Source organism: Rhincodon typus, unplaced genomic scaffold (genome assembly GCF_021869965.1).
Source record: "Rhincodon typus isolate 14 unplaced genomic scaffold, sRhiTyp1.1 hic_rhity00002339, whole genome shotgun sequence".
NCBI classification, from domain to species: domain Eukaryota; kingdom Metazoa; phylum Chordata; class Chondrichthyes; order Orectolobiformes; family Rhincodontidae; genus Rhincodon; species Rhincodon typus.
In genome coordinates, this window is record NW_025967977.1 from 1 (window position 1) to 11,813 (window position 11,813).

The 11,813-nt window shown below is 41.4% G+C and overlaps 1 protein-coding gene across 3 annotated transcripts in view; it reads right to left on the minus strand.

The window, feature by feature from the left end:
• Nucleotides 1-6: 6 nt before the first annotated feature.
• LOC109915901 (zinc finger protein 532) overlaps nucleotides 7-11,813 on the minus strand; it is a 19,489-nt gene continuing 7,682 nt past the window's right edge. For 2 of the 3 annotated variants that reach the window (XM_048593111.1, XM_048593113.1), the window contains exons 2-4: nucleotides 9,360-9,472; nucleotides 1,677-1,812; nucleotides 7-736 (exon numbers count right to left, since the gene is read on the minus strand). In XM_048593111.1, coding sequence (XP_048449068.1) covers nucleotides 245-736; nucleotides 1,677-1,812; nucleotides 9,360-9,472 — 741 coding nt within the window. In that variant the 3' untranslated portion in view covers nucleotides 7-244. The remainder of the gene's footprint in view (nucleotides 737-1,676; nucleotides 1,813-9,359; nucleotides 9,473-11,813) is intronic. The other variant, XM_048593112.1, reaches the window with a different exon arrangement.

Here is an 11,813-nt window from a genome sequence, read left to right on the forward strand (position 1 = left end):
AAAGGGAAAAAAGATATAGCGTTTTCTGGATGGTGGTTCCTGAAGCAAAACTTGCTTCATTTTCATGGAGCTTTACAAGGGCAGGGAGAAGCTTGTCGGTTAGCATTGAATAAGTACCACTTTCCTTCACTTGTCTATATGTTGCTGTGTATGTATCAATGAATGCAGGTTTATCTTGGGGTTCACCACATGACCCATTCAGGAAGAGGAAGTATTTAAAAGTCTCCCCCTAGTGTCGGTGCAGTCATTGTTCTGATCCTCCATTCTGCTTGGATAATATAAACCTCATCCCATGAGTCCGTACATGAGCGCTCAATGCCATCTCACTGTCAAAAACATCTTTGCAGACTTGGCACTGAAGATCAACATCCTCCTCCGATGTAGTGTTCGACTCCCCGTTCTGTTCATCTTGTCCGTTTTCACTAATCACATCGGCTGTACGAACCTTCTCAGGTTCCTTGAGTTTGTGGACGATGTAGAGGTGCCTATTCAGGGATAATGGAGATGTATAACAAAGCCCACACTGGGAACACTGAAAGGTGGAACCATCAGACTTATGCTGAGGAATGTGCTGCTGAAAGTCAGCTTGGCTTTTGGTCATGTAGCCACATATGGAACATCTGTATTGCTTGAACACTGTGACCTTCAGCTTCTTAGGAAGTGATGCCAAAATGTCGGAGCTGGATAGCTCACCCACTTCTGAGTCACTAGCCAGTCGTTTGCCAGGCAAGTCCTCCTCAAGCAGAAAATAACAATTAGTTTTCTTAAAACATAATCTCTATATACTTTATACATTATCAAATGTGATTTCTTTTTCTAAATTATTCATTTTTGAGACATGGGCGTCACTAGCCTGTGACTATGAAGGAACTATGATACACATCCATCCGGGTGTTGAGAGACTTTGATGGGAAATTCAGAGGTGGCTGTGTACCCACAGCTTTATCCTTCTTGATGGTGATGGCAGCTTTGGGAGGTGTTGTCATGAGGGCCAGGAGACGTTAATGTAGCACAGCCTATAGCTGGTGCACACTGTGGATAGATCACTATGTTTCAAAGGCTCATTCATGATGGCTATATTTAAAAGGTTGCTCTTTTTTAAAAATGACAAATAAACAAATCCTTGTATTGTTTGGCAAGCCCTGATGTGCTCTTTGGTTTTGTTTCTTGAGACCCTCTCTAAATTTTACTCCCATTGAGGTTTCCAATCAAAAAAGTTCCCTGTTGCTCTTTGGTAAAGGAAATCTGCCACGCTTACTCAGTCTGGCTAATAACTAACTTCAAACCCACAACATGGTTGGCTCTGAACTACCGTCTAAAATGGCCCAACAAACTAGTCAGTTCAATGAGAATTAGGGTCGGGGAACAAGTGCAGGCTTTGCCATTAGCACCCCCATCTCAGACACTTTTAAAAAAATACTCTGCCGTGCATGCACCAAGAACAACCTTTGATTCCTGGAAACTAGCCCTTGAAACTGAGATTACTGCACCCTATACTTTATTTAAGCATTCTCACTGCCAATTCTTACAAGTATATGTGCAAACAACAGTCTGGTGCTGATTTCCACATCTTCTGTTGTGAGACATCTCATTCTTGCCTACATGAAACCACCTTCTCACAGAGCGCAAGTCTTCCTTAAGATGACATCTAGAAATAAGGAAGGTGGGGTGCTCACCACTGTTGTGTCTGTGCCCACGTGCACAGCTTTTGGCATCTGGCTGAAGTCTGGATTCTTGATGCCATGCATTAGGTTGATGTGTTTCTCCAGCATGAAGCGCTTAGCAAAAAAGTGCTTTTCATCTGTGCAGTACCTAGAAATAATAACAGGAATTCTGAATACAAGACCAGCACTAGGCATGTAGCAATCACCATCAATAACATGAAGGAGGCAAACCCAACAAAATAGTTTAAATTGGAAGCAAAATACCACAGATGTCGCAAATCTGAAAGAAAAACACACTGCTGGAGAAACTCAGCATCTATGGGGAGAGAAGCGGAGTTAAGATTTCGAATCTGATTGGACTTCTTCAGAACAGTTCCTTAGCATGTGAAAGGAAGAGAAAATGTTTCTCAATGAGGCGTCAGCTGAGCTGAAGAATGAAATGGAACTGGACAGCTTAGAGATGGCGTGAGGTGGTGCTGATGGAGAGCGTGGTTGAGAATGTGCATGACACTGTGCGGGGATTTCAGGATACAGCGAGAACAGCTGTCTAGGGAATGTTGTATGTCACAGAGATACCTGTAATCCTGGATGGGATATTTTGTTGTGCAATCTGATCAGCCAGCAGGTCTGCAGCAGTGACTATAATCAGTCTCTAGACTCTAAAACCTGGAGTTCAGGGTGGTCTCACAACTGGGCACAGGCTCGTTTCTGGAGAAATTAAGTAAGGGTTGGGGATTAAATGTCTGATCGTGAGCAGATCTCGTGTTGAGGTGCCTGAAATGGGAAACAAGTCATTGAATGAGGCACCCCTCCACATTCTCACTCAACGTCCTAGCTAGACAACTGCCTGGGTTCCTCTTCAGCTCCCTAGGTTCTCCAATGAGCTTTGAGAACAAATACTGGGGGGTGGGGAAGTGATGACTAGTTGCCCACCTATTGGTTACAATATAGGCAAGGCTAGGTGGGTATGCCTAGGCTTCATCTGTCCAATCAGAAAAGCACAGACAGATCAAGGCAGGCAGGGGACCATGAACTTCTGCCTGTGGGTTCTGTCTGCTTTTAAGAATCAGTTGAACTGAATGAATTTTAACATAAATGAGGGACAGCTTTTTAGCTTTCATTGTACTTCTACAAGCTTGGTGCAGCATGTCAGGATAGCAGAATATCATCTGCAACTCTTCTACATTCAAGCAGTAAATGGAACATTGCAATCGAACCCAGCAGCTGGATGACATCTGGATAATATTAACCATTAATCTGACAACCATGGTGAACCACAGCAATACCAATTCAAGCTGTTTGCTCGTCAATGAAGGCTAGCTTGATAACACATGATGCAAAGAGTACTTTATGGATATTAGAAAGACAACTGTGAGAAAGTGGGCAGTCAGAGCGGGACTGAGGGTGTTGTACAGAAATGCACACAGTATATGAAACAAGGTAAAAGAACTTGTAATGTAGATTGAAATAGGCAGGTAAGATGTTGGGTGTATCACAGAGGCATGGCTACAAGGGGACCAGGGCTGGGAACTAAATATCTAAGGACACATGTCTTATTGAAAGGACAGACAGATGGGAAAATGGGTCAGGGTTGCCTTGTTATTAAGAAATGAAATTAAATTGATAGCAAGAAGCAATTTGGGCCAGAAGGCACAAAATCTGTGTGGGTAGAGTTGAGAAACTGCAAAAGAATAAAGATCCAGATGGGAATTATGTACAGACGCTATAGCACTAGTCAGCATGTGGGACAGAAAATAAATTAGGAGATAGAAAAGGCATGTGACAAAGACACTATGACACTAATCAAGGGAGACTTCAATGGTGGACTGGAAAATCAGGTTGGTAGCCAATCCAAAGAAAACAAAATTGTGGAATGTCTATGAATGGTTTTCTGCAACAGTTTGTGAGAGCCCATTAGGGAACAGGCAATTCAGGATTCGGTGAATGTATTATGAAGCAGATTTGATTAGGGAGCTTAAGGTGAAGCTTAAGGAGAGAGTGACCATAATATGATCGAATTCACCCTGCAATTTGAAAGGGAGAAGCTGGAATCAGATGTAATGGTATTACAATTGAGTGATGGTGACTACAAAGACACAGAAGAGGAGCTGGCCAGAGATGATTGGAAGGGGAGCCAAGCAGGGAAGTTGGTGGAGCAGCAGTGGCAGCAGTTTCTGGGGATAATTCACGAGGCACAGCAGAAACTCATCCCAAGGAAGAAGAAAAAGGGGAGGGCAAGGCAACTAGGGCTGACAATGGAAGTCCAGGACAGCATTAAAATCAAAGGAAAATGCACACAATGTGGTGAAGATTAGAGGGAAGCCAGAGGACGGGGGAGCCTTTAAAAACTAGCAGAGAACAACCAAAAAAAACACAATAACGGGGGAGAAGACAAAATAGCTAGCATGTAATAAAAAAAACTGCAAGAGATTTTTTCAGATATCTAAAAGGTAATTGAGAGGCAAGCGTGGACACTGGACTGCAGAAAAATGAGGCTTGAGAAGACAAGCCACCACTAGCATACTAGAGCTTCATGGGAGTCAAGGGGCAGGGGTGAGTGTAGTAGCCATTGCTAAGGAGAAGGTGCTGGGGAAGCTGAAAGGTTTGAAAATGGATAAATCACCCCAATCAGATGGACTACATACCAGAGTTCAAAAGGAGATTGTGCAGCACAATAGGGGTGAGTCAGCACGGCTTCATCAAGGCGAGATCATGCCTGACAAATCTCTTAGAATTCTGTGAGTAGGCAATGAGCAAGTTAGATAAAGGAAAGCCAGTGGACGTGATCTATTTGGATTTTCAGAATGCCTTTGACAAGATGCTGCTACATAGGATAAGAGCCCATGTTATTAAGAGCAATGTACTGGCATGGACAGGGGATTGGTTGACTGGCAGAAGGCAGAGAGTGGGGATAAAGGGGTCTTGTTCAGGATGGCAGCTAGTGAATAGTGGAGTTCCACAGGGGTCAGTTAGGACTACAACTGTTCATGTTATACATTAATGATCTGGACGAAGGAATTGAGGACATTGTCGCTGTGTTTGCAGATAACACGAGGGCAGGTAGAGGAGGCAGGGAGGCTGCTGAAACACTTGGACACTTTAGTAGGAAGAATAGAAGCATAGATTATTTTCTAAGGGGGAAAGCCTTCAGAAATCTGAAGGGATCTAGCAGTTCTGAGTTCAGGATTCTCTTAAGATTAATATGCAGGTTCAGTTGGCAGTTAGAAAGGCAAATGCAACGTTAGCATTCATTTTAAGAGGTCTAGAATAAAAATGCAGGGATGTACTGCTGAGGCTCTGGTCAGACTGCATTTTGAATATTGAGAGCAGTTTTGGACCCTACATCTAGGGAAGGATGTGCTGGCCTTAGAGGGGGTCCAGAAGAGGTTCTGATTGTTATTTGAAAAAGCGCAATGTGCTGGGTGTGTGGAGAAACCTGGAAAATGGCACAAAGCAAATTGCTCATTTGGAGAGCTGCCACTGACACAATAGACGAAATGAACTGCTTTCGAGTTACAACTATTCTGAGGTTTTCCACTATTGAATTTTTCATGAAAGGAGGAGACATTATCACATCCAGTAGTCTGAACACATGGGGCATCTGGCCATGTACTTCAGTCTCTGTTGAAGCTGGGGGAATAATAACATTTGTCATTGTTGTGTTTGTTGCACTAACTGCACCAAATAAAAAGACAGATATTGGAGATATGCAGAAGATACAACAGAATCTATGAAAAGACAGATTAATGCTTTGCTGTAGGACTGCACCTGAACAGTTAACCTGGTTTTACTCACCGCAGATGCTATTAAATCTGCTCTGAATTTGTTAACAAGATGTTTATTCACATGGGGACTGGAGAATACCAGAGCTAAACTAGGAAGGGGACAGATGAATAAATGCAAGTTTTATAGCTACACACCAGTTTCAGCAGCACAATACAAAAATCATAATTACACAAGCAAGTAGCAGAATGCTTAGGCTCCTAACCTCCGGTCACTATGCAAAGCTCTCATATGGTGGATTTATATCTCTGACAATTTTAAAATCTGGGTCTGGACACATAATTCCATTTTTAATCCAGATTATGAAAATGCATCAAGCTGTAGCTACAACTCCCAACTAATGAAACTTAAATACAAAAAGAAAATGCTGGAAAGACTCAGCAGGTTTGGCAGCCTTTTTAGAGGCTTGTTTTTAGGATGTTTTTTAAACACTGGCTAGGCCAGCACTGATTAATCAATCCTTAATTGCTCCCTCCCTCTCTCTCTCTCTCTCTCTCTCTCTCTCGAGAGAGAGATGGTGAGCCCATGGTGAGCCAATCTGTGGTCTATTGTGCTGTTAGGAAGTGAGTTATGGAACAGTGAAGGAATGGAGATGTAGTTTCAAGTTGTAATGGTATGTAATGGGAGTGTGCTGGTGGTGTTGTTTACACAGGCAGTTTGTTTTTTGAGAGAGTAAGAGAGAGAAACAGTCCCTCTAAATGAGGGTGATGCATGCATACGGCAACAACATGCCTACACAGAGTCTTTTAATGTGGGAGTCTGTTGTGGTGCAGCTATGGGTCTGGCTAACCAGGGTAGTCTGGCTAACCAGGGAAGTCTCCCTCTTTACTGCTTGCTGTAGGCTTTTTGGAAGAATTTAAGGATTGACAATCGACTTTTTTGGCCATACTAAGGCATATCTTATGCTTTCTTCATTTCTGAGGTAGGAACATTAGGCCCAGAGTAGTGATGCAACACAACATTTATTATAAATGTGGATGAAACAATTTAGATTGGAAATAAAAAAAAAAAGACATGCTAACTTTATGCCGATAATTACAATGGGAATTCTATGTGAATAATCCAAATGGTGCTATTTGCAGGGTATGACCACTTGATGGCACAGCATTGCTGTATCCTAGAGCCCTGACTCCTCCGACACACCCAGACTGACACATGAAGTTGTGTCAGGTCAGGAAAACATTCAGCTTGGTTCTACCCACACAAAAATTCTGCTGACATGTACTGTTCTGCCTTGTACTTGAAGAACACCCAACTTAGGCAAGGTGCTGCAGGGCTGCTGTTGTCTGTGGAATTGTAAACTCCAGACATTGGCTTCAGCCTCAAGGATTGGTGGTGAGAAAGGGAACTGGAAAAACAAGCAAAATCAAGCCCTCAAAATGGCCTTACAAAATTCTAGGTGATGATTCAGCCACTGTACATCCCTTTCAATTACTCAGATTGTTGCAGACTCTCAATTACTTCCTGAAACAGAAATGCCACAAGATTTGATACCAAAAGTACCATCATGTAATTTGCAGGTTGCAGATTTTTATCAGCAGTCAGGCTCTGACTATGAATGCTGTGCTCAATTTCTTCAGGTTTTGTAGCAGCCCAGTAAAAGCCAAGTGCTGGGTTTTACAGTTTACACATTACAGATGTCTGACTGTGCAACGTGGCTACCCCCTTGCTTATGTTGTAGATGTTCTCTTTACTGTTGTGCTGGCTTTCTTACTTGTTTACGTTCATTTCTTATGCACTAAGTTCGGGGGGAGTGGGAGAACACTGAAAGGGGAGTTGACATGCTATTTATTTCCCCAACGTCTTCCATCATCTACCACCCAAACATGTTGCTGTCTCCTGGCTTGAGTATTAAATAGGGTGCATTTAAGGGCATGTACAGTTTATAAGGATAGGACAAATGGACTAGAGGCTAAATTGAAAGGCCTCAAGGGGTTAAAATGCCTAATCCCATTCTAGTATAAGCACGCATACTAGATATATCCTAGGCACAACTATCAATTTAAGATTTTCACAGGTAGTTAAATGTGAAAAATCTCACCAATATTGGCCAACCTTAATAGGTATCATGACAGTTTACCATTGCTTCAGTATGTCTAGGCAGTTTGCCCATTGTTCAGTGATGACTTATTCCAATTTCTGAGCTTGTATAAATTACTGTGCTTCTACTGTGTGTAAGTTGATTTTTTTCAGGCCAGTTATTTTTAGTTCAAACGTCATCTGGTCAATTTTTATTTCAGGTAATGTTTTCAAGAGATGGATTTGTGAACATGCAAATCATAGTCAAAAAAGGGCTACTGTAATGGAGAGTAGAGCAACAACACAAAAGAATTTATATTAGTAAACCAAAATGATCACTTTAACAATTTGAAAAAACAAAAACAGTAATTAAACGTAGAAAAGTTTAAGGGTTTACAATTAGAACAAATCATTAGCAACGCTATGATTATGCTTTGATCTTGAAATCTTTTGGGCTTTTATCCTTGAACAACTAGAATTGCCTTTTACACAAGGTGTATGATCACGTACTTTGTTGAGGCCAAAAATAACTTTTGCAGGACAGCAACTTTTACACGAGTTCGACTTTTGCAATAGCACAGCTGGCTTAAAGGTAGAGTATCACAAGATCCGACTACCCAAAAACCCAGTGGTGTGAGAAAATCGGACATCTTTATAATTATCCATATGTCAATTTTAATGGAGTCCAATAGAAATCACAAGTTACCTGGACAATTTGGTCAGGCCCTGTGGTCTGGCTTCAGCTTTTTGTGCGGCACTCTGTCCCTCCACTTCAAAAGTGACCCTTGACGCTACCCAACCTGCCACAATTTGACTGGAATAGCCCATGGCATGACCACCCACACCCAAATCTGGAGATATCCAACATGGAGCACATCCTTGGCCTGAAGGTGCCAGATTTGAGATACTCAATCTATAGATTTTTTAAACTTATTTAAAAAAATAAACTTTGAGACAAACATTTTTAAACAATTCCCTTAAGTAAATGTCATCCACCAATCACCTTTCTTTCATTTGAGATTTATTACTCTGCTGTTTATAGACGCTGACTGACCAGCCGTACATCTCCAGCGTTTTCAGATTTACCGCAATTTCAATCTCTGTTTGCATTACTGCTTTGTTTGTAAAACTGCACTGGGTATTTTCCCTCTGAAATTCTGTGGGTGCAGCTTGTTGGAAAAGTTAGGGAATATTCCGAGTACACTGGGTCACAACTTTCAGCGAAATAGTGATGGTGGCTGAACATTTTGTAGATATACAACAGAATGAAAAGTGAGGAGCAGACAAAGGGGCTTTCAGAACAATTAGACATGGCACAAAAATACAGAATCTAAGTACAAAATCAGCCTAAAAATTATGCAGCATTACATACAATCAAATATATTCCTCAGAATCTACAACTATGTGCTTATGCTGTATGCCTTTTTGGAGATTATTCAACATTTCAAATCAAGTCGAGGCTTTGCCTTTCAGATTCAATGTTAAACTGAAGCCTATTCAGGTGTGTGTAAAGGACTCTATGGCATTATTCAAAGAACAGCAGTAGGTGATCTGGCAAATATTTATCCTGCAACAAATAGCAGGGAGGGGTCTGAATACTCTTTTACTACCTTTGGCATTTTACTGAAGGGCAAATTTGTTGCTGCCAATCACTATATTTCAGAGATAGTTAATTAGCTGCTACACGCTCTAAGGTTACTGAAGGATGTGAAAGGTTCTCTGCAAATACAGTTTCTTCCTTTGCAGCAACAATTGAACTCAAGGTAATTATGCAGCGTGACTTCATGCGATTAGTATTCTTTGGTGAGCTGACGGGTTGAGAGAACTTATTTCATACAGATGAGGCAACTTGGATCCATTCATGTAACACGTCAGGTCTGCTGTATTACTTACCAACAAGTGTAGGTTCTCTTGACACCATCATGGTTGACTCTGATATGTCTCCGTAGACTGTGAGAGGAATTAAAGGAACGATCGCACTGTCGGCATGGATACCTCTTCATTGACTGTTGAAATTGAGTGATAGAGAAACAGAGGGAGAGCTCAATAATTATTTTGTCCACCTGGAGTGCAGATGAGTTGATGCAAACCTCATTTTGGTTTTGTATAGAGGGGTCAAACACTCTGGCTGTACGAAAGGGCCACATTTCCATTTATATCCTGCTCCTCACTCAGGGACTAAAGTTCGGTCTATCCAATATCATGTTTCCTTTTTCCTGTCGCTCAGGGCCTCTGTGGGCAGAAAGTACAAAAGCTGATTCCCACTTTTGCCAGGAGGAGGACCAGCCACTCCTCTGCATTTTATACTGTCAAAGCCTATTACTCCTTTTCTCTCATGTACCTATCTAATTTCCTTCCAATTTCATCAATATTATTCAACTATAGGAAGGATTTTGTGAAATTAGAAAGAGTTCAGAAATGATTTACGAGGGTTGGAAGGTTTGAGCTATAGGGAGATGCTGAATAGTCTGGGACTATTTTCCCTGGAGTGTTGGAGTCTGAGGGGTGAACTTAAGTGGTTTATAAACTCACAAGGGGCATAGATAGGGTAAATAGGCAAGGTCTTTTCCCCGGGATGGGGGAGTCCAAAACAAGAGGGCATTTGTATAAGGTGAGAGGGAAAAGATATAAAAGGGACGTAAGGGGCAACTTTTTCACGCAGAGGGTGGTGCGTACCTGAAATGAGCTGCCAGAGGAGGTGGTGGAGGCTGGTAGGATTATAACATTTAAAAGGCATCCAGATGGGTATATGAATTGGAAGTGTTTAGAGGGATATGGGCCAAATGCAGGCAAATGGGACTAGATTTATGTAGGATATCTGGTCGGTTTGGACGAATTGGACTGAAGGGTCTGTTTCTGTGCTATATACCTCTATGACTGTATGACCTCAGTCACTCCATGTGGTAGTAATTTCCACATTCTAATCACTTCCTGGGTAAAGAAGTTTTCTGGACTTTCCTATTGGTTGTATTAGTGATAACCTTATAGTTATAACCCCTAGTTTTCCATTCTTCTGCATGTAGACACCATCGGCAGCTCTGGATCGTAAAGCAAAGCCAGCCAGTGCCTGAAAATTTGCTATTATCTCCTTTCGATGTTTGGAAAGGATACGGAGATTTATCACAATGGTACCAAGGATTCCTGCTCCTGATCACCAGCCAGTATTTGAATGTTTGGGAAATTAGGAGAAACATTCCTTACATAGTGGACATTTGGAGCAAGAATGGTTGCGTCAGAGAGGACTTTATCTTCTTGTGAAAAAGGAGATTAAAATCTGACAGAAAGAAACAGGACAGTTGTTTATAGAGATTGCTTTAACCAACAGCTAGCAAAGTTAACCTTTGTTGTTGTAAACCTATGATTCGAGCATAAACTGCAAAGTTTTCTGGAATTATGAACAAACAAAATAGCAACATTAAGAGGCCACTTGGCCCCTCAAGCCTGTTCTGCAATATAATGGCTGATCTGTTTGTGTTCTGAATTACACATTCCCATCCACCCTAATAACCTTTAATTTCATTGCCTAACAAGAACTGTTTACCCTACTTCTGTCTTAAAAATATTTAACAATCCTGCCATTGAGCTACCCGCTGCCATAGGGAATAACTGCAGGCTGCCAATATCAATAGAAACTCTAAGAGCGGTTACTTGGAGTCTCTGTATCCATAAATTTATGCCTGTGTAAATCACTACATTCAGAAATGGGGAGAAAATGCAAAGCGATAACATTGAGAAATGCAATAAGGTAAGAAAGCAATACTGAAGGGCAAAATGGTCTTACATAACACTGATTAAACATTAGCTTATTTCATTTCCAGACTCTATTTATGAAACAATAATTATGCGTGACTTATAATTTTTTCAACATGGAGATGAAAACAAAGGCAATTCATTTCCAGGCATAATGTTGGAAGAGTACCTTTAGAACTGCATTGCTACAATTAAATATAACTGAATGCATGATAAGAGAATATTCAAAATTAATCTGTCAAGAATAAACATATTAAAATTGAACGGCAAGATAAGTGATCATTCAAGTTGATAATTCCTGATTTGCGTATTGTATCTCTCACTTTGCAAAGGCAAAGAAGCCTGCTGATGGATTTGCATGGCAATGAGGCTCTTGTGGAAGTCAAGAGAAAGCCAAGTTTCCATTTCCTGAGGGAATGATTGAGGGGCTATTGACAGAGTGTGCAGAGAAACTGCTAATTTTAATGATATTCATCAGTAAAAGCAAGCTCATCCTGCTAGTTGCAGGGCTGGATGAACACAGCAGGCCAAGCAGCATCATAGCAGCAGAGAGGCTGACGTTTCGGGCCTAGACCCTTCATCAGAAGGGTCTAGGCC